The sequence below is a fragment of the Nothoprocta perdicaria genome, unplaced genomic scaffold (assembly GCF_003342845.1).
Source record: "Nothoprocta perdicaria isolate Ctin4 unplaced genomic scaffold, notPer1 scaffold_30, whole genome shotgun sequence".
In the NCBI taxonomy this organism is placed as follows: domain Eukaryota; kingdom Metazoa; phylum Chordata; class Aves; order Tinamiformes; family Tinamidae; genus Nothoprocta; species Nothoprocta perdicaria.
The window spans coordinates 5,322,735-5,343,610 of NW_020455533.1; the positions used below are offsets into that span (position 1 = coordinate 5,322,735).

Consider the following 20,876-nt stretch of genomic DNA (forward strand, 5'->3'; position numbering starts at 1 on the left):
GGCAGAAACAGGCTTAATAGCATTTCCAGGTGTCCAAACCCACGCTGAGCAGGCCCGTGCACGCAGGGCCTCGGTGCTCGCCGCGCTCGCACACAGAATTTGCGGTGCCAAGGACGCGGCTCGCGTGCAAACGTCGCACAGCACAGCGCACGTGTCCAGACGGCAGCCTCTCCCAAAGGGTTTGAGGGCTCTCTGACGCTCTGGGGAAGCTTTCCCACGTCTCCAGTCCGCAAAGCAGGACTCAGCGTCGCAGCGGGAGGGCGCAAGCATCGCCCAACAACCCGGYGCTTCCGCCTCGTGCCCAGCAAGGCCCCGTCAGAGCCACGTCACTCTGAGAGGCTGATGCCACTCAGCCCCTCTGGAAAGGWCCTCCCTTCCTCCCCGCCTTGCTGCACTACACCCCGCTGCAGGACATGCACGTCCCCACCATCATGGTATGAACAGAAAAGCAGCAAMACTCCATAAAATCCCACGTGGTCGCCCTCCTTTCTGGGATCTCTGCCTTCAGAAACACTCAAGTGCGGATGTTCTGTCACTGCCACCGCTTACAGAAAGCAGCAAGACGTGCCTGGAAGGGAGCAGCATCCCGAGGCAGGTAAGGCAGTTCCTCGTGATTGATCGCGCTATCTCCCCACCTAATTGCAGAGCTAAATGGTCAGTCATTTTAATCCACTTTAAGCAGCTTACGCTTTCTTCTGGAGCTCTGTGACATCGTTCGCTTCCTGATCTGGAACCAACCGTTCCTTAAGGCGTGCTCCAAGCGGTGTGCAGGCTGCACCCGCACAGGGCCCGGGCTGCTCCTCCGCTCCGCTGCCCTGGGAGCCGGGAATGCAGGACGGATCCCCAGGACAAGGGCCCCCGCATCTCCTTCGTTCCCAGTGCTGAGCAAAGGCCACGGTTCTGCTCTCAACGGCTGCTCCGTACCCAGGGACAGGGAACACGTTACAAGACCCGGGTACCAGCGTCCTAGAACACTCCAGGGTTTTGCCTGACTTTACCTGGCGTCGCATCCTTTCCAGCATCCCTCCCTTGCCTCCTTGGAGCCAGCCCCTGTGGCAGCTCCATGCCATTCCCGCCCCCATCCTTCCCGTAAGGAAGCAGGGTTGGAGCTGCAGAGCCTGCCCCCAACAGCAGCTCCSGGGCCCTTTTGCCCTTGCTCTGCTCTCATCCCGACCTGCTCCAGCCCACTGCTCACTCCCTATTTCCTGCTACTCCTGGGATCGCAGGCTCCTTCCTCTGCATTAAGAGCCAGCTGCTCGCACGTGTGATTTCTCCTTGTTACGCTACGAGGCAGCAGGCATCACGACCTGCTCCATTCCTAGGTGCTTTCGGACACTTGCAGACTCCACTGCACTTCTGGGATTTGTTTTAGACCGTATTTTCAACCCTCCTTTTAGATAACCCTACAAACCGACACGAAAAGCTGCATCAGCCCATGCAAAAAAAGTGTCACCGCAGGCACAAGGGCAGGAAAGGAGCCGGGCCCTCTGCAGCCCCCAGAATGGGGCTGTGGAAGCTCCTCCTGGCTTTCCTGGGCCCCAGCATCRCTCCTGACCACAGACTGTGGCCACGGCCGCGGTGTGGTAGCCCCCGCTACCCGCCGCCAGGAACGTCCTGAAGCTTAATGCAAAATTCATTTGGCCATATGCAAAATTCATCCGTGCCGCCGCACACCCTAGCAGGCCTGAACGGGGCCGAGGTGTGCTTCRGCTCCCGGGGCGATTTATTATTTAAAAGCAGTAAAATCGCGCGGCCGGCGGGAGCGCAGGGGCCGGAGAGCGGCGCTGATGCCACGGGCAGGCGCGCACCGCGCTCCGCGGCCGCCCCGTGCATTAGCGCGCTGCCCGCGCGCTGCCTCCCTGCATTATTTATGGGCTCCCGATGCAGGGCCTGCGGAGGCTCGCGGCGCCGCTCCCTTCATCTGCACCACTGCTGCCTCCTGTGCGCTCCGGCACGGCGGGGTTTGTCCCCTCCAAGGCGCCCGGGCGCCTTCACCGTTGGCCGGCACCGCAGCGCTGCTCTCAAGGCGTTATCCTAGCGTTGCAGCAGTTCCGTGGGAGACCCTCTCACCGCCCCTGAGTGCGCAGCAACGTGAGGCGTTCCGGGCTCCGCTCGTGGTGGGACGCAGCCGCTGCTCCGGAGCTGGCGCCCGGCTGCGCTGCACGGTCCCTGCACGGCRCAGCAGGGCCCTTTGGCAACGCACACAGGCGCGCGGGTGCGCGGCACAACACACAGCTTTCAGCTTCTGAAATCCCCGCATTCGGTCGCGTTACGCTGCTCAGCTTAGCCCAGGCATCGCCCGCCCAGCCTCCACTTGCGTTTGCTTTTCTCTTCTCATCAACTCTGGCTTAATAAAGCGCTGCCCAAGTTGGCGAGGTCTGGAGCACAAGCGGAGTGCGCTTGCTGGTAGYCCCCCGCTGCACGGAGAAGCGCAGGGATCTGCCACGCACATCCCACCCGTGGGAGCAGCGTGCACCGGGAAACACGTYGGCGGCCCCACGGCAGTCGGGTGTGAGGGTAAAAGCCCCTCGGGCTGGAGGAGGCAGCCCTGGCGCTGCCGGTGCCCACGGCTCCGCACACGGAGCAGCCCGCGCGCCCGCGGCACCGCCCGGGGTCCTCCTCGCCTCCCGACACAGGATTATTTCCATGGCAACTATCTCGAGAACTTATTAAGTGAAGAAAACAGGAACAGCCTGAGCAGACGGCGGCGGCGTTGGCACCGCGGCAGCGACGCGAGCCGCGGCCAGGGCTCCTCGGGAGCAGAGTCGCTGCTCCGGGAGCCCTTCGACCACCGGGGCTGCGGAGGGAACCTGGGAGCAGCACCAGCCAGGGCCAGGTCGGCCGCTCCACATCCCTACCTGCCACCTTGTCCCGCCCATTTCCCCCCTTATTTTGCTCCAAGCAAGTGGAAGGCTCCCTCTTTCCAAACCTAGCCGGGTTCTCTAATGTTCGAGTGAGACTAGGTGAAGTTTCTAAGAGATGATAGATCCGGTTTCAAGGTGCCTACTACAGAGCCAGAACAACAACCCAGAGCAGTTTCCCAGTGCTAAAACTCAACGAGTCACATCAAATACGGACAAAAACAAGTGCGATTTCCAGCTGTGCCTTCCCAAGCTTTGTGCTGCCCGGGTCCCTGGCGTGCAGCTCCGAGGGAAGCGCCGTCGCTCCCGCCGGGAATGCCGCCCGGCCGCGTGGCCCCTGCGCGCAGCACTCGAGGAGCAGCCGCCAGCCACGCAGCACCACGGGTGGCCAGCGACATCCAGGAGCAGGATCGCTTGTGCTGAGGAACCAGTTCCTTTATTTGAGCTATTTTCAAATAAACGAAACGCGGCAAGTCCTGGGGCGGCAGCACTAAGGAGCCAGCCTGGATCCAGGTATTCTCCCAGCACTGTTCCCTAAATGGGAGCCAAGGCGGAGCAAGCCTAGGGGCGCCTGGCAGGACCTCGCGGGTGACTTGGAAGCTCCCAAAAACCAGACGCCTTCCAAGGAACTGCCCAAGATCACTGCTGWGTTAGATCAAGGAAGCCTCAATGAGAAAGGTTTGGAAAGCAGGAAAGAAAGCAAGAAAGTAAGGAAGCAAGGAAGCAAGCAAGCTAGCTCGGTCGCTGGGTGCAGCTCGAGAGCGCCTGCGTTACCAATCTGCCTCCGACCAGTCCGGGGACTCGGTTCCGAGGGTTTCTACGGACCCTGGACCCTCTTGGGCCTAACCTGCACCGGGAGGGCACCCGGCTGGCGGCATCCCGGGCCCTGAGGCCGGCGGCGCAAGGGCCGGGGGGTTCTGGAGGCTCCTGGCGGCTCAGGGCAGCTGCAGACAGCAGCRGCATCCCCGGGCCTGCATCCAGAGGGAGGTTCTGAGCAAAGGCAGYGGCCAGCGCAGCCCAGGCCGGCCCCGCTGCTGCCCACGGGTGTTTCCAGCCAGGGAGAGCCTTCCCACCCAACAAACATGCATTTGCAGGAGGGGGCAGGTGCCGCGGCCCGGCCAGCACGGAGCAGGAGCAGCAGCCGCCTCGTGCGCYGCCAACCCGGCTGCTTGCGCTGTGAGCGGAGCAGAGCGTTTCCCAAACGCATCTAAAACAGGAGGGAGAGGGTTTGCTCCAGCCTTCCCAAAGAGGATCCTTCCAAGCCAAGAGCAGCTCCGGGCTATGTCAGCCCCTGGAGAGCCTTCCAGAAAGGTGCGAGCGCAGCAAGCAGCAAGTCGGGGCAGGAAGGAAGTTGTGACACTGGCTGCAGGCCGTGAGCGCACGCACGTCGGCACGGCCGCGAGCGCCGCGCTGAGCACCACGGTGAGCACCACGCTGAGCACCACGGTGAGCGCCGCATTGAGCACCGTGCTGAGCGCTAAGTGCCACATTGAGCGTCACGCTGAGCACTGCTCTGAGCAGCTGGGCACTCTAACAGGCACCGCAGCGCCCATCAGAACGCGGCGGGGCAAAACCAGTGCCGGTGATGGCACACCAAGCGCATCYGGCAAACTCAGGCTCGCTTTGCCAACGGAAGCGAGCTCCCCAAGGATGCGCCCGAGGGAAGGGTGCTGGCGGTGCAGATCAGGCCGGGACACCCTTCCCAACTGTGCGCTCCTATCCGCAGGGCCTCGTGCCCGCTTTGCTGGGAAGTGGCTCCAGCCAATTCGGGGATTGCAGCTGCTCTCCGTGCACCGCCCGCGCTCAGCCCTGCAGCCCGGTCCGGGTCTCCACAGGTCTCCAGTGCCCCTCGTGTGCAGGCTGCAGCCCCCTTCCTCCCTCCCCGCTGGGCCTGCTCAGCACGGAGGTTCAACAAAGCCGCCCCGCGAGGCAATGCTGCAAGGAAGAACATGGAGCTCACAAAGGGAGRTGAATAAAATCGCCCCGCGCGGAGGCCGGCTGGCTCTGCTCCTGCTGCCGGCTCGCAGGCGCCTCGCGGCCCCGGGGAAGCCGCCACGCGGGAGCTGGAGGCCGCACAAACGCCCGCCTGCGAGGCTCCACGCGCCCATATTTTTAGCCAGGCCTGGGAGGCTGCTCAGGGGCCGCGGCGCCGCTGCCATTCCGGCTCCGCGCTCCTATTCACATGTGCGGGACGCTGGGATTTACTAGGTCACGGGAAGCGGCGGGCCGAGCCCGCCCAGKGAAAGGCACCAGCTGGAGGTCTGCCTCCAGCTGCCCCAAACGGCCCYTGGGGCAGGGGAGGCCCCCTCGGACAGGCGGGTTTAAGGCGGCACGCGGGGCTGGGGGGAGACTCCGCACGCTCCAAGCCCTCCCGACGCTGGTATTTGCCCACCAGAAGCCGGCAGTGGAGAGCGAAGGGCGGCCGAGGAGGCCGTCCACGAGCCGTGCAGGCACCGCRAGGTGCCGGGAGCGCGTGGGGAGTGCACGGAGCACACGGGGACCACGCAGGGAGCACGGGCGGCACGGGGAGCACAGGGAACACACAGGGAGCACATGGGGAGCATGTGGGGAGCATGGGAATGCACGGAGCACATGGGGAGCACACGGAGAGCACAGGGAATGCACAGAGCACACGGGGAGCACACGGAGAGCACACAGAAAGCATGGGGAGCACACGGGGAGCACACGGAGCGCACAGAAAGCATGGGCAGTGTGTGGGGAGTACATGGGGGGCACACGGGGAGCACATACAGCACATGGGGAGCACGGGGAGCACACGGGGAGCACATGGGGAGCACACAGAAAGCACGGGGAGCACACGGGGAGCACACGGGGAGCACACGGGGAGCACACGGGCGGCGCGGGCGGCTGCTCTCCGGCGCGGCCCCCTCTTCCGCTCCCTCGCAGCACTGCGGCAGCGCAGATGGCAGCGCCGTGACCTCGCTGTTCCTGCCTCCTTGTTTTGATCCCGCAGCCTTGATTGTTCAGGCTAATCCCACACTCGGAGCCTTGGCCGCCCGCCAGCGCTGTTATTAATGGCACAAAAGCTGCTCGTTCCAGCTACTTCGACATCCGCTAATGCTGTTGTTGCCTCCGCGCTGCCCCTCTCACCATGCCACAGACTGGAGCTCGCGGATATTTTGCGGGGGGCAGGAAGGGGCTCCCACCGCCCCCGGACCCCGTGAGAGGGTCCCCGGGCTGCAAACCCTCCCGCGGGGCTCGGGACGGCAGCCCGGCTCCCCCTGCGCCCGCRCGCTGCCTTTGTGCCAGGGCCGCCCCAGACGCTGGCGGCGGCAGCGCTGGCGCTCGCGTGCAGGGAACTGGGTCAGCGGCAGCGGAAAGTTTACGTGCGCGTTTGAATAAATTCTCTGCTGCGCCGAGAGGGAGTTTTGGTGGCTGCTYGGAGGTAGCGCTGGCTTTGAGAGGGTGCGGGAGGCTAAAAATAACCCTGCCTGGAACTAGTGACTAGTCACGAGCTGCAGCAGCGCCGAGCGCGCAGGGCAGGGCGGGGAGGGCTCCGCGGGGCTGCGCAGGAGCTGCAGGAGGCCRGGAAGGCAGCGGGCACCGGAGCCCGGGGCTACGAGCAGCAGAGAGGGGCAAAACCACAGGCGGGACCCGCGTTCCCGCCGCGCTGCCCATCTCCCTAGGGGCAGGGGTCCACAGCAGGGCCGGCGCACGGGAACACGACCGGTTTGGGGGAAACCTGGTGCTGCTGCCACCCCATTGTCACCAGCAGCGGCCTCCCCGGCGAGGCTCAGAGCGCGAGGCCGCCGGCGCCTCCATCCATGGAAATGTGGAGCCCTGAGCGCATTTTGGCATCACTTGGAGGCCACAGCACCAACATTTGGGACCTGCTTAGGGCTACAACCCCCCAGAAAACGGCATCCGCAAAGCGTGGAGCAAACAAGATTGCCGCTTCCCAACGCACGCGATCCAAGGGCACAAACAGGGCAGAGAGCAAATCTCCCCGCTCTCCTCGCAGCACGGCAGCAGCGGCGGCCAGATGGGTGTTTAAGCAGGATTAGGAGGAAGAAGGCGCCTCGACGGCCAGCCCTTTCCTGCGGGGCTGCAACCCCTGCTGCCGTACGCACGGGCCTGGCATGCCCCTCGTGTGCCCATCACGTGCCCATCACATGCTGCTTGGCGCGCTCCCCTCCTGCCCCCTTGCAAGGTCCACCACGGCGCACGTCACCCAAGACATGTAAAAATAACGTGCTTTTAATCCTCCAGACTCCAGTGCTTCCAAACAAGGATCTTAAAGAGCTTTGCAAACAATGGATTAAGCCTTAAGACTCCCCGGGAGGGACGAAAATGCCTCCTGCAGAGGAGCAGAGCAAGGTGAGCGGGATGGAGGGCGCCGCAAAGCGGCACGGTGGGCGCTGCTGGAGCGGCCTGCGTGCACCCACCACACGTTGTGAGCCCGGCTCGCGGAGCGGGCAGCGCACCGGCCCCCAAACACTGGGCAAGCTTCGTGTGCCAAGCAGGGGCCTTCCCGGCGCACCCCATGAGCACCACCGCTGTTAACAGACGCTGGCACAGGGATGCTGYGGTGCAGGGTGCACTGCTAGGAGCACCGCAGGAGCGTGCGCCCCGCGGCCGGCGCGCTCGGGCCGCGCTGCCCGGTGCCCTCTGTGTGCACGCCGTACACAGGCGCTGCGTGCTTCCGCAGCGGAGGGCAGCGCCTTCCTGCGCCGCCACGCCGCGCTGCGAGCTATTTTGGTTGCTCCTGCTCCGCCTGTACGYGGCAAACAGGATGCGCGCTCGCGCGGCCCCGCTGCCGCTCTGACCGTGTTTTTCCCTCGTGCTTTGCGCTGCCAGAGCGAGTCGCTGCAGCGTCTGCTCTCTCGTGCCTGCAGAGCCAGYGACGGAGCCGGCTGCGGAGCCAAAGCAGCTGCTGGGCCCTCGGTGTCTGCCACGGGTCTGGACACAGCGGGTTTTACCAGGGGACTTGCTCCCGTGGGGCTCGCTCAGGCCCTGCTTTTGCTCCACCCCGGGAGATCCATCCGGTTCCCAGCGCGTTCTTTAAGCTGCGATGTAGAGCAGAAGAACTTGCCCACTAGGCAGCCACTGGGCTGCTCAGATCTGAGCTCGTGCCGTGCTGCTGGGCCCAAACCCCTCGTTGCTGCCACAGGTCCTTGCGCAGGGCTGGGACAGCCAGGGCTCCGCGGGCCGGCCACGCGCACGGCTCGCGCTCCCGCCCAAGGGAGCTGTGAGCGAGGCCGCGGGTGGGCGGGCAGGTGTGTGGAAGCCCCCGGGGCATTCCCAAGGCATTCCCAGAGCATTCCCGGCTCCTCCCGCAATCGCTCCTCTGCAGCCGCCTCTCCCGGCTCCCCATTCCAGTGGCATCGCCACGGAGCCGGGATTGCTACCGGGATCACCGGGGTGCGGGGATGGCCACGGAGCCGGGATGGCGAGGGACCTGTTGCAGGGAGGGCCTCTGCTAGGGCAGCCCCGCTCCTCCCTCAGCGCGTCATTTCTCCAGCGCTCCCTTTGTAACGTGGTGGGGGAGGAGCGGGGGACTTTAATGGTTCCTTCTTTTCCTGGGAATTTTCCCCCAAGCCTTGGGGAGCRCTGCGGCTCCCGGCCTGCTTCTCCGCGCTGCTGCTACAGTCACAAAGACCGAGACTGTTTCGTGTGGGAGCAACGACTCCCTTCCAAAGGGCGCGCGGGGCTGCGCGGGGCACCCGGGCTCGGCGCTCGCCTCCCTCCCCGCTCGCCTCCCTCCGCAGCGAAGGAGGCCAGGGCAGCGCGAAAGCACGTGTGGAATCCGGAGCTTAATTCCGCGTCCGCTACTGCACTGGGCGGCCTTTGTGCGGCCGGGGCGCGAGCAGGGCAGTGCGAGCGCGGCGCCGAGCGCGCACACGCCTCCATTTTGAGGCGGCTGCGGGAGGAAGCGGCGGCGCCGCGAGCGAGGGGCTGCGGCACACCGAGGCTCCCGGGCAGGAGCTGCTGTGCGGGAGGAGAGGCCGRCATGAACCCAGCGGGCGGCGGGTTCAGGGGCTGCCCGAGGGGCTCCCCGGCGCGGGGGGGCCTCCCAGGGGACCGTGCGCGGTTGTGTTTCGGGGTTGATGAACACAGCCCGGGGCCGGGATCCACGCGGGGCCGCGGCTCCTGCTGCCGCGGGAACGCCCGCGCGCCTCCACGAGGGCCGGGAATTCCGGGAGCGGATCCCAGCTTCAGCATCCACTTGGCTCGCCCTTGCCAGCCCAGCTCCCTGGGTGGATACTGAGAAGCTCCAGTGGAGCTGGAGCCACTGGCCACCCCGCAGGCCTCCCCACTGCAGCACCTGCCAGGGCACCGTGCGACCCACACGGCACGGGGGGGATTCGCTGCGACTGGCAGCGCCCGCGGGGCTGCACCAAGGTCCCTCCTCGCCGGGGAGCCTGCCCAGAGCCCTTCCCGGTGCTCCCGAGCCCCGCACAGCGCCAGGACGGCCCACAAGCYGCCCCCAGGCCCTGCTGCAGCCGAGCAGCATCTCCCCGCCGCGGAAACGGCTGCTGCTTGGTTTCAGTCACAAGCAGTTATAGCCACTGGTGGTACAGGGGATGCGGGGAAGCACCAGCGGGAACGCAGGAGCACGAGCCCTTAAAAAATAATAAACGGATTATGTCAGAGAGACAGAGCTCCCAGCAGCCCAATTTTGGGCAGGAATCAGAGCGGGATCCCTCCAGGCAGCTGCCAGCAGCCCTACGTGCAGGTTAAGGCTCCAAGAAGCTCCTCGAGGACACGCGCTGCCTGCGTTCGCGTTCCTCTGCATTCCCATACRAGCACGTTCAACACCGAGCAAGAAAGCAGCCCCAAAACCGCATCCCACCTGAGCTCCTCCGGCTCCAGAGTGCCTTCTGGTTCACACGTGACAGTCCAAGCACGGAAACCCTGGGAAGGCGCTCGGGAGCGAACGGTGGTGCCAGGCGCCCRTCCGCGCTCCAGCACCCCCGTCTCTCCAAGCGCGGGTCCCCGCAGCAGCGTCTCCCCAGGACRCTGCCAGCTGCAGCAAGCTCATCTCCAAAGGACACGGCAAGAACACCAGGCATCCCGAGCCGCAGGGGTCGGATCATCCTCGGGTRCTGAGCAGCACTCGGTGCCCGCAAGGATGCGGGTGGACTCACTGATGGATGCTCAGGGCCCAGTCAAAACGATCTAGACCTCTGCTTGTGCCTTCCTCGCAGGGCACAGGGGGTCTCGGCGCAGCGCAGCCCTTCGCTGAGTTTATTTCATTTCCATCGTGAGAGTTCAARTAATTTAAGGCAAGGCGCATTCAATAACAAACTGCAATGGGGGGTCTGCAAAGAGCTGCCATTTGCATGGGACGAAGGCTTCCAAAGGGAAGCCTGGAAGCCTGGCTTTCCGAAGCCTGGAAACGAAGGGGTTTTCCAGATCCCCTCCGTTGGGCAGAGCTGCAGGAGCCCCGTGACCACGCGGCCCCGCTGCCGCCGGCAGCCACTTCTGGCTGCAGACACACTCAGCAGCTGCTTTTAATATTACTATTGAATAATTTAATATTACTACGTATATTTCCAGAAGTTTAAAACCAAAGACATAGGAACAAATAGGCACCAGACAAAGACCGAGTCTGAATTTCACCCACGTAGCTGCAGCATTTGACCTAAATTCCTAAGCAGGAGGYGAGGGGCAGCGTTTGTATTTGGCAGCGAGCGGCCGCGCCGCGCAGGACGGCACAACCATTTACCGCTTCCTCAAGCCGTGCGCGGCCTGAAGACTCCCCAGCCGCGCGTTTACCTGACAGCCTCATTTATCCTCGCGGCAAATACTSGAAACCTGGGTTTACTAGGGAGGCGCGCGCGGGGCCTGCGAGGGGAGGCCGAGGGCTCCCGGTTCGGCACGAACACGCGCTGCACACRCGCTGCACCCAGGGCCTTCCAGGGGTGAAGCAGCTCCAGAGCACGCTGCTTAAACGTTTCAAACACCCTCAAAAAGAAAGCCAGGCTCTTCATATCACGTCATCTTATAATAAAAGCGCTGGGAATTCAAATAYTTTCTGCAGCTACTACAACAAGCACGCTCCCGTCTACCTCCTCTTGGAAGCAGACGTGAGGAGCCCTCCCCGATTACAGCAAGCGAGCTTCGCTGCTGCGTTTTCAAGGTTAATTGATAGCCCTATTTTCCAGCTCGCTTTGATGCAAACGAAAGGGAGCTGCGTGCGTGAGATCGCGGCGCTCCCGCCGTTCCCACGAGAGCTCGGCGCTCTCCGCTTTGCGGCGACGGAGCCTCGTGCCACCCCGGCCCCTTTTTAGCCAGTTGCAAGGCAGAGGCAAAACCCCGTCTGCGTTTTAGCTTTAGGGAATTTCAAGGCCCCCGGGAGCCGCGGGGATTCGGCTCTCCAGAAAGTCCCATAAAACGCTCAGTGCCCGCAGCAGCGGCRCGGCAGAGGCACGAGCGCCGCGCTACTTTTTCAAAGCGGTTTTGCAAGGTGACTATTTCTTCTCTGCGCCTGCAAAGCCAAGTGCTCAGGGCTTCTCGGGGGCTTTGTGCAAAAATAAAACAGCTGAACGTAGAGCAGCCATGAGGACGGCGGAAGCGGCCGCCTCCAGAGGCGCCTCCAACGCGTGCAGCGCTGGGGGAGYGGGATGGAGCTAGCAGCTCCCGCGGCGCTGCCTCCCGCTCCGCGGGCCCAGCCAAGGCCTCCCGGCCACAAACCCGGCTCCGGGCGGCTCTGGGAGGAGGGCGCAGAGCCGCGGCGCTGGAGCAGCGCCGGGTGCTSGGGCAGTGCCCGCCCGCCGCGCCTGCCACTGACGCCACAAGCCGGCCTATTTTTACCGGCCAATGGCTCCGGCCGCGCGGAGCCGCTTCCCGGCGCTGACCAGCCGAGACGGCTCCCGYGGCAGCCGGCCGCGCTCCGAGCGCGGCACACACATCCCAAGGGATCCCCGTGCATCCCCAGGGACCCTCACCCGTCCCAGGGAGGCGCTGGGGCCGGCGCTGCCGTCACTGCAGTGGCCCCACGCCAGGAAAGGCCGCTCCGAGGGGCAGGGGGGTTTAACACAAAGCCCAGTGAGGCCAAGGCGGGTGCCGGGCACACCTGCCGCCGCGCCGGGCACGGCCGSCCGCCCGCGGCCCCGCTCCATTTTCTCAGGCTTCCTTCCTGGCTCCGCTCCAGCATTCCCATCTCTTGCAGAAGATCCTGTTTTCCTCCAGCGCCTGGGCTGTCTCCTCCTCTTCCTTCTCGCTGCCACCCACTCATTCCTTCATCTTTCCCAATGTTGTGCTTGCCACATCCTCTCCCGCCGCAGCGCTCGCTGCCCGCGCCGCCGCCTTCACCCGCCAGCAGCTCTGCGTTTCTCCCCTTCCTTAGAGAAATTCCCTGATAAATCCCTGCAGCCAGGGTGCCTGGGAGAGCTACCCGCTGAGGAGCAGAGCAAGCACCAGGCGCTCGCCTCCTCCAGCTGCTCCAGCAGCCCGTGCGAGGAGCAGGAGCAAAGCCGAGGTGCCCAAAGCCAGGGTGCCCACAGCCGAGATGTCAAAATTTAACTTCAAGAAGCAAAGCTGCAGCGCAGAGGGCAGCCACGGGCCGCGTACATACAGGGGGCACCAGGTGCCAGCTCCAAAAACGACCACAAAAATAAACAGGACCTGCACTTGCCAGCGCAGCAGCGGCGCAAAGGGAAAGGTTGGCGCTCAGAAGGGCGCGGGCCGAGCCAAGTTTCCCTTGGCATGAGAGGGAGCCGCCGAAAGCAGCGGCCTGGCGGAGGCCGGCCCGGGCCCTGAGCGGGAGGCAGGAAGGAGCAGGGGGCTCCAGCCCAGCTCCCTGCTCCGCACATCCCCTTTTATTGCGGCCGTTAAGGACTGTGAACGAGCTGCTACTGATGCCCGGGTCACGCAGATGTGGGAGAGCGCGAGCCCGGGAGGATGCTGCAGTCAAGGAAGCCCRACGGGAGCTCACAGCAACCCTGCTCCTACCTGCGGCAGAGCAGGCACCCGGGGCTGCCCATGGGTTTGAGGGGAACCTGGGAGATCCAGGGGCTGCGCTGGCTGCTCAGGAGCCTCTCGGGCAACCCCGGCCATGGAGGGCAGTAAGGAGCTCCCACATCGTGGCTCGGAGCAGCCCGGGTCTCCCTTCCACCACAGCGGGTCCGAAGGGGCCCGAGTCTCTCCCCTGGAAGAGCCTGGAATGCGCTGAGCTCGGTGAGGGCTGCAAGCGCAGGCGCGGGAGCGGAAGCACAGGGGCTCTCCCCATGGCTGGGGTAAACAGCAAGGTGCACAAGGTGTTTGCATCAGCGGTGACTGGATGCCGCCCYGTGCCCYGTGCTCCGGGCGTCCCTGCTGCAGCAGGGAGCTGGACTGCATGATCTCTAGAGGTCCCTTCCAACCTCAGCCATTCTGGGATTCCRTGATGACAACTTTCACCAATGCAGAACTCAAGGGGCGGTGCTGCGACCCCGCAGGATGGGCACATAGGTGCTACGCAGCAGCGCTCTGTTTTAGCAGCCTTGAAAGGGCCTCCTAGGGAGCACCCGCMTCTCCCCAGGGGATTGGCCCCTTCAGCAGAATTCCTGCTCCACCTCTGCATCAACCCCCCGGAGCTCCAGGTTCCCCCAGAAACCTGTCCTGGGCTGCTCCAACTGGCAGGGAAACAAGCTGGCTTTGTGTTACCAAGCCTCTTTGAGACGAACTTACTAAACATGGGAAAATATTGGGTTCTCCTATATGCAAACCTTCTCCAGGCACGCACAGGCAGCGCCGCGCTGCTGAGAGGAGCCACAAATCCCCGGGAGAAGACGACTGGTACGCAGAAGGTTTTCCCAAAAAGGAAACCCAACAAGAACTGAATTGCATCTGCAAACGCAACCAGAGAGCTCTGCAACGCTACGACATCCTCGGGCCCTCGGATCCGCTCAGGACACGTGCGGAGCCCCCCGGAGAGCCAGGGCCCGACGTGCAGGATGCAGACGGGCCTGAGCAGCGCTAGACCTCCCTCCTCCCCCGGGTGGTATTTATATCCCTGCGGATTTAACCTAGATAGGGAAGATGTGAATGACAACCCAGCTGCGGCAGGAGAGCTGCTCTCGCGCGCGGAACCACCGGCTGGGAGTGATTTGCTCTCCCGGTGCCGGGCAGGACACGCACGAGTCGCCTTCGTCGGCAAGGAGGAGGAAGAGGAGGCGGCGGCTGTGCCCGCGGGCCTCCTGCTCCGTGCCAAGGGGCGGCCGCCTTCCCGGGCCGGCCTCCGCCTCCCGACAGAAGGGAAAACGCACCTTCAAAACCAGGGATCCGTGTGGAGATGGAAATGCAATTTTCCAAATATAACAGTGTTTGAGAAGCATTTGTACAGAGCAGGGGAAAGAAAAGCCCTGCAAAGTGAATGCAGATCTGCCTCCCGCTTGCCAGCGGCTTGACAATAAAAACATTTGCTATTTCTGTCGCTGCATGCACGGAAGCTCAGGCTCCACTTGATTCATTCTCCCTATAAGGTATTTTTAAGCCCAGGAGCAAAGCACGGCTAATTGCGGGGCCGTGTCCGTGCAGACGGCGCTGCAGCAGCCGTGCATGCGAGGCCGTTACACAAGCGCCGGCGGTTGCATCAGCCAGCGCGGCTGCGGCGCTTGCCGCGGCCGTCACCGTGTCCCACCCACCCCAGGGCCTGCGCTCTGCCGGTGCCAAGCGGGTGACCCCGTCACGAGCGCGCGGCCAGGACCCTTCACCGGCACCTAGAGGCGCAGGATCGGGAGAGAGCCCTTGGTGGGACCTCGCACCGGCTTCCGCCCCGGCCTCCCTYGCGCAGCTGGGTTCCTCCGCGCGCTCCTCTTCACATGATGCACATCGAGAGCAGGRGGAACGGCCGTCCCGAGCCTCTCCCTCCTCGGGGATCCGTGGGCACTGACACGATTCCAGGCCTGCAAAGCAGAGCTCAGGAGCCACCCAAGACAGCACCAGAGCAGGGAGCACATGCACGGAGCACAACTTCTGATGGGTTAGAGCAAACTACAACCAGCAACAAGAACTGCAGCGTCCAGAAGAGCCCTTCGTCTCCTCCACCTCAATAAACGCACTGCCATAACCAACCTTTATTTAGGCCAAGCAGACTAGTCTGTACTTAACCGTGCGAGCTACTTTCCTCGCACGTGGAAGGAAGCCCTGCTTGCTCCCGTTTTGCAAGCAGCGCTGTGCGGGCGGGCAGGCCCAGGCCGCTGCCCGGGCTCGGCAGCGTGTCCCAACACACGCGAGTGACTCACGGGCAGGAGAGCGGCCGCGCGGGCGCTGCCGACGGCGCGGGCTCCGCTCACAGCCCGCTGGCACAAGCAGCCAAACCGAGCCGGGCTCCGTGGAGTTAGATCAGCAGAAGGCTGCTCTGCCTTTAAAAAATGCACTGCTGGTGCCAGATGGGAAAAATTCCTGCGCTCTGGTTTCCTGGCGGAGCAGGAAGGGGCTGCGAGAGCTGCGGTGCGCGCAGGGAGCCCCGTCCCGGTGCTCCCCCTGGGACGGGCTCCCGCAGCTGGCAGCAGTGCCACGTTGCCCGGTGCAGACGCGGTGGCAGCGGTGCGGGCAGCTCCTCCACGCGGCACCCGGCCCCTTGGGGACCGGAGTCGCACGCTGCCCAGCCAGCCCCTCAGCGGGAGGGCAGCAGGGACCATCAGTACCAGCTCGTACAGAAGCAGAGGTTGATCCAGCCCAAGCCCGAGTCAAGCCAAAGCTGCAGGTGAATCGGCAGAGCAGGGGCCGTCCCTGCCACCAAAGTGCTCGGGTCTCTCTGTGCTCCAGCGCGGTGACCGCAGGCCCATGGCCCCTCCGCAGCGCCCGGGGCTGCTTGGAGTTTCYGGCAGTTTTCCCCCAGTTTCCAAAGCAGCCYGTGCAGGGAGCTCTTTGGAAAGCCRCGCTCGGGAGCTTCCCCCGGGCAACCACCGGTGCCTGTCCCTGCCTCCCGCTTTTCCTTCCGTGCAGCACAAGGAGTTAGGCGGCTGGGGAAGCTTCCCTGACGGCTGCACGAGTTTGCAGGCAAGGAGTGACCAAAGGCAACGGCCAGGAGCAGCTGGAGCCAAGTCGGAAGGCAGAAGCGAGCACCACTTCCCCCCGGGCGGCCCAGGCCTCGCTGGTGACAACAGGACCCTGCAGGAGACCCGTCCCCCATGCAAGCACTCGCACAGCAAAGGGGCAGCAGCAGCTTAAGGGGCCGAGCGATCCCAGGAGCYGCTCTGGGGCCAAGCGATCCCTCGGCTCCAGTGGGGCTCTCCCGTGTGAAAGGTTACCCGTATTTACACCTCATACCAGACGCRAAGCAGTAAAGCATCCGGCCCAACAAGCTGGGCGGCAGCTGCCGGAGGCGGGACGGGAACTGGTCGCTCTGGTTCCAGGGGAAGCCCTCAGGGCGCTGCATCTCCCTGGGGATGAGGCCAGCTCAAGCCTGGGTCAGGAAAATGCTGCAAGGCAAGTGGGGGAGCTGCAGGAGCCAGGACGCCTAGCAGGGGCCAATCCGTGGGGAGGTTTCCCCTCAGACGAGTTTCCCGGGGATATTCACAAGGAGAGTGTTTCGCAGGGGCTCTCCTGCCTGCTCCTCGCCCGCGATACAGGAGAGCGGCAGGGCACAGCTCGCTGCCCAGCAGCCAGCAACAGGGCTCACTAAAACAAATACATAAATACAAATGTTAAAAGCAGTTATGAAGCCAACACCCCCTTAAAACCGAACTAAGCAGCTGGCAATGGCCACGAGCACCCCAACRCTGCCTTCCGAGGCCGCCTCCCGCTCGCTCCGAACCACCAGCACAGCCCGGAATCGCGGAGGGTGGGAAGGGAACGCCGGAGGCAGCTGCGCGACAGCAGCGCCCGCCAGTGCCTTGCAAGGACTTTTAACTTTACCACCACTCATTTTGCCGGTGCCCGCTCAGAGCCCGTGCCCACAGCCCTGGCAGCACAGGAGCAGCTGATGCCGCGAGGCCGACATGTGCTTTTGGGGCGGAACAGACACCCTGCGCGCAATTACTTTCGTATATTTAGAACGTTTTAGGCTGCGCGGCTGCGTTGCCTTCTTAATTAGCATTTGCGAGGGAAGAGGCATTGCTTTTAATTGCCAGGGTTTGCAAGAAAGGATGGGTTTTCAAGCTAATATTTAATTTATTTGCGAAGAAATATGTCTAGAGGTGCCTCAAGTGAAAAATGCTTTAACATGTGTTTTACAGCCCTTCCAAACTTTTTACGGTCCTGGAGCCTGTCCACATTTGTGGAAAAAATGTAATGTTTCAGCTTCAATTTGTCTGTTATTTCAGTGCGATGTTTTAAAGCTCTTCAGAAGAGGAAAACACGTATTTCAAGTCACTCTCTCCATTAAAATTTGAAAGGAACCTTTTCTTTTTTTAAAAAAAATGGACATTTCGGCAGCCACAGCAGTTAACTGTCTCTGTGCAAACGGCTCTTGCCTGTGCTCCGTTCCCACCGACACGTTTCTGCTCCCACCACGGACTGAGCGGGATGGGGGGCCACGGGAGCCACCAGGAAGCGCCGGCTGGCACGCCTGGCTTTGCTAACCCGGATTCTTCGGGAACATAAATGTGTGTAGATGGAAYTGCCAGCTCCTCGAGCGCCGCGCGGCTGCCGACCAAGCTCCCGTCTCCTTATGACATGGGGGCCACCCCCTTTCACCCAAAGGCGCAGAAATAACAGGCGGGAGGCAAAGGTGGGGACACAGGGCTGGCCCCATGGGGGGGGCGGCGCAAACGCAGCGGCAGCGACGCAGCGGAGCCAGCGCAGCCCGTGCAACRCAACAGCGACCTGCAGCAGCACCAGTGATTCCCAGTTACAACGCYAGACCAAAGGATGTTCCCGCACCAGCGAGTCCCCATATTCCCTTGGAAGCGAACAGTGGAATTGCCCTATTTCACAGGGCCGAGGCCCTATTTCACAGGGGCAGTGCTCCGCCGCGGGGCAGCAGCGCTCGGCTTCGCGAGGGCCGCAGCGGGACGCGCGCCGCTAACCGGGAATGGCGGGAGGCTGCCGAGCCCGGCGCYGCGCCCTGCGCTCCGGGGACTGCGGAGCCCTGCTGACACCGAGTTATCCATGGGGAGTTATCCATGGGGACCTGATCCACACGTCCATTTTGGTCACTTGCTCCTCTTCAGAAGCCAGAAGCCTTCCTGGGCGCGCACGGCAGCTCCCGCAAGCGCCCGGGAGCGGCTCTGCTTTTATTTATACAGCAAGGCGGCCGAGAATGGGGTTTATCCTCCTCCTGACATCACGTTTTCTACCAAAACGAGTCCAGCAAATGCGCAAGATAAATTAAGGGATAAAGCCCAGTCAAAGCCCATCTAGGTCCAGATAAAGAACCAGCTCCGCTGCGCCCCGCGGCCGAGGGAAGCGCCCTGCACACACGGCGAGAACCACAACGCATCAAACACCGAAGGTGGCCGTCCGCTTCCCTCCTTGCCCCAGCACCACTAAAAACGCTACTTCAAAATGACTGCTCTCCGTTTCAGCGCGATGATAGCTGGGTCAGAAGGCAGCCTTGGAAAGTTTTACTCAGCGGCAGCTTTAGAAACCATAAATTATCTTCAGACAAGGCTCCCCCCCTGCCCTGCTCTGCTGCGGGCGCCTGCAGTGCTTCTCCCGGCTGCTCCTGGCCACGAGGCCGGGCCTCCGCGAGCCTCGCTGCAGCGCCGGCCTCCGCGGGGCCCGAGGGAGGGCTCAAGGGGAGGCCTGGGGCGGCGCGGCCAGCGGCGAGGCCGGCGGCAGGGCCAGCCCATGCAGCCACCATGCACGGCTCCTCACAGTCACTTCCAGTTCCATTAGCAGTGGGGAAAAGCCAAGCACAAGTCACGCAACACGGGTCACGCTCCTTGTCAGCTAAGTCTGGAAAGTTTAAAACAAACATAGCTACTTTGGATGTCCTACAAACCCGAAAGAGGTAAGCTGAACAGTGCTAGTTCATTAATAAAATCCAAGGTTTCTTTCTCTTTTTTTCCCCATCTCCAGTTGGGTCCTTAGCAGGCTTGGCAGCAAGGTTTAGTCGCTGGGAATGGAGGTGACCAAAGCCTGAGAAGAGAGCCGTGCGGTGCCCCGGGCGGCAGTCAGGCCTGGTCCCTGTGGCCATGCAGGGTCTGGCAYGAGCAGGAAGGTGACACTGGGGACCTCCTGTCCTCGGGGCTGCCGTGGTGCCACGTGGCTCCTTCCCGTCCTACACAGCCCCGCGCTGAACCAAAGACACCCACCTGGAAGGACGGCGCTACYGGGAGGCGCCGGGCGCAGGGACAGGGCCAACGTGGTGGCCGCCGCTCTGCCGGGCACAGCCCGAGGGCTGCAGCGCACRGAGGTGCCGCTTGCAGCACGTTGGTAGTCGGGACAGTTGCAGCAGGAGGCAGATGTGTGACAGGAGCAGTCAGCGCCGGAGCGCGGCACCCGCCACGCGGAGGGATCCGCATCCCGGGGCTCCGCGCCCAGCCCCGTGTGTCCCCAGCGCGGAGAGAAACTCCAGGCAATTCTAGAGGCCATTTTTTGAAACCAGCCATTGCACACTGGAATGGAAACTCCTTCCAGCAAGCGGGCTGCAGAGGCTGCTGCGCGGGCCGCCCTCCATGCAAGGGCACTGCTGGTCTGCAGGCTCCAGGGATTCACAAACCAGTGAGGAGGATCCGTAAACCCCCTCGCTGGAGGAAGACGCCCAAGACCTTCCAATGCTCTCTTTGCCCACTGTGAGAAAACCCACAAGGTCTCGACCACACACTGTGCTCGGATTTTCTCGCACGCTCTTTCATGCTCCTGGCACTGCCCGAGGAGGGCTTGGACCTCGGCTCTGGCCACACATTCCAGCGAGAAACGGCACCAGCCCTCGCCGTTCCTTGGAAAATCCGTCCAGCAGAATGGAACCGCTGCCGTTTCCATTCCTGCTCGCCCTCCAGCRCACCGGCCACGGTGACTCCAATGCCAACTCTGGAATTCCGCCCTCTCCCCAAGGATCCGGCCACCACACGGAGCAGGACGAGCTCTCCAGAAGGGCCCTCAGCCCAAGCGGAAGAGGAGAGGAAGCAGGACACAGAGCTGGGCACGACAGGGCACGGTCAGGAAGGAGGARCACCGGTGAAGGCTGCTCAGCTGCGAGCTGTACGTGTGTATGGGTGTATATATACACATATATACATACACACATATAAGCACACACACATATWTAATACATATATGTGCACACACACATATGTGTGTGTATATATATATATGTATACACACACCCCAGCATGAGCTATGGCTGTGCTGGGGCTCTCCCCGTGCCTCCCAGCACCACGCAGCTCAGAGTACCTGAAGGGAGAAGCCACCTCCACAGGCTGAACGCCGAGATAGGCACGGGGAAGGGGCCGAGTGAAGGGCACACAGGGCTACGGGCCGGGGGCCCTGGCGGCACCGGCGCCGCTCGGCACAGCCGCCTGCCTTGGGGGCGAGAAACCACCGCACGGGAGCCGTGTGGCTCGGCCCTGTTTGGTGAAGGGCACACAGGGCTACGGGCCGGGGGCCCTGGCGGCACCGGCGCCGCTCGGCACAGCCGCCTGCCTTGGGGGCGAGAAACCACCGCACGGGAGCCGTGTGGCTCGGCCCTGTTTGGGTGCAGGTTTCCTGGGAATCCGGCGCGCCGGGCAGGGCGAGGGCGCCGCRCGGCACCCGGGAGCGCGGCCGCCCGTCCCGCGGGATGACGACAGCGGCAGCAGTTATGGCCTTGGCCCGAGCGCGCTCCATAAAAGGAGGGGAAGGCCAAGGCGAAGGCTTTGCGAATCCTCCGCCGTCCCCAGGGCTGCCAAGGCAGCGCCTCGGGAGCGCTAAAGCACGAACGCTGCTGCTAGAAACAGGCCTGAAGCGCCCAGTGAAACGAAAACACTGGATGCAATTCCCGCAAAAATGGACATTCCGCCTTTCTGCTCACGTGCACAGAAAAACATATCCATGGACAAGTTTCCAAACCAAGCGCCTACACCGGCATCGCAGAACACACCGCGTTACTCGACCCGGTTGGCGCTTCGCACTGCTGGATGTGCCGGCGCGACCCGACACGGGCGCTGAGCCCGGCCCGTATCTCCTGTCCTCGAACAG

General features: G+C 63.3%; 2 protein-coding genes across 2 annotated transcripts in view; one reads left to right on the forward strand and one right to left on the reverse strand.

Annotated features, from left to right (window-relative positions):
• The window catches only part of ANKRD11 (ankyrin repeat domain 11), a 56,551-nt gene that overhangs the window by 25,739 nt on the left and 9,936 nt on the right, over window positions 1–20,876 (reverse strand). The gene's annotated exons all lie outside the window — the stretch shown is intronic.
• SPG7 (SPG7, paraplegin matrix AAA peptidase subunit) overlaps window positions 4,143–20,876 on the forward strand; it is an 84,136-nt gene continuing 67,402 nt past the window's right edge. Inside the window, exon 1 of the mRNA XM_026042299.1 lies at window positions 4,143–4,307. Within this exon, the coding sequence (XP_025898084.1) occupies window positions 4,143–4,307 (165 nt within the window). The remainder of the gene's footprint in view (window positions 4,308–20,876) is intronic.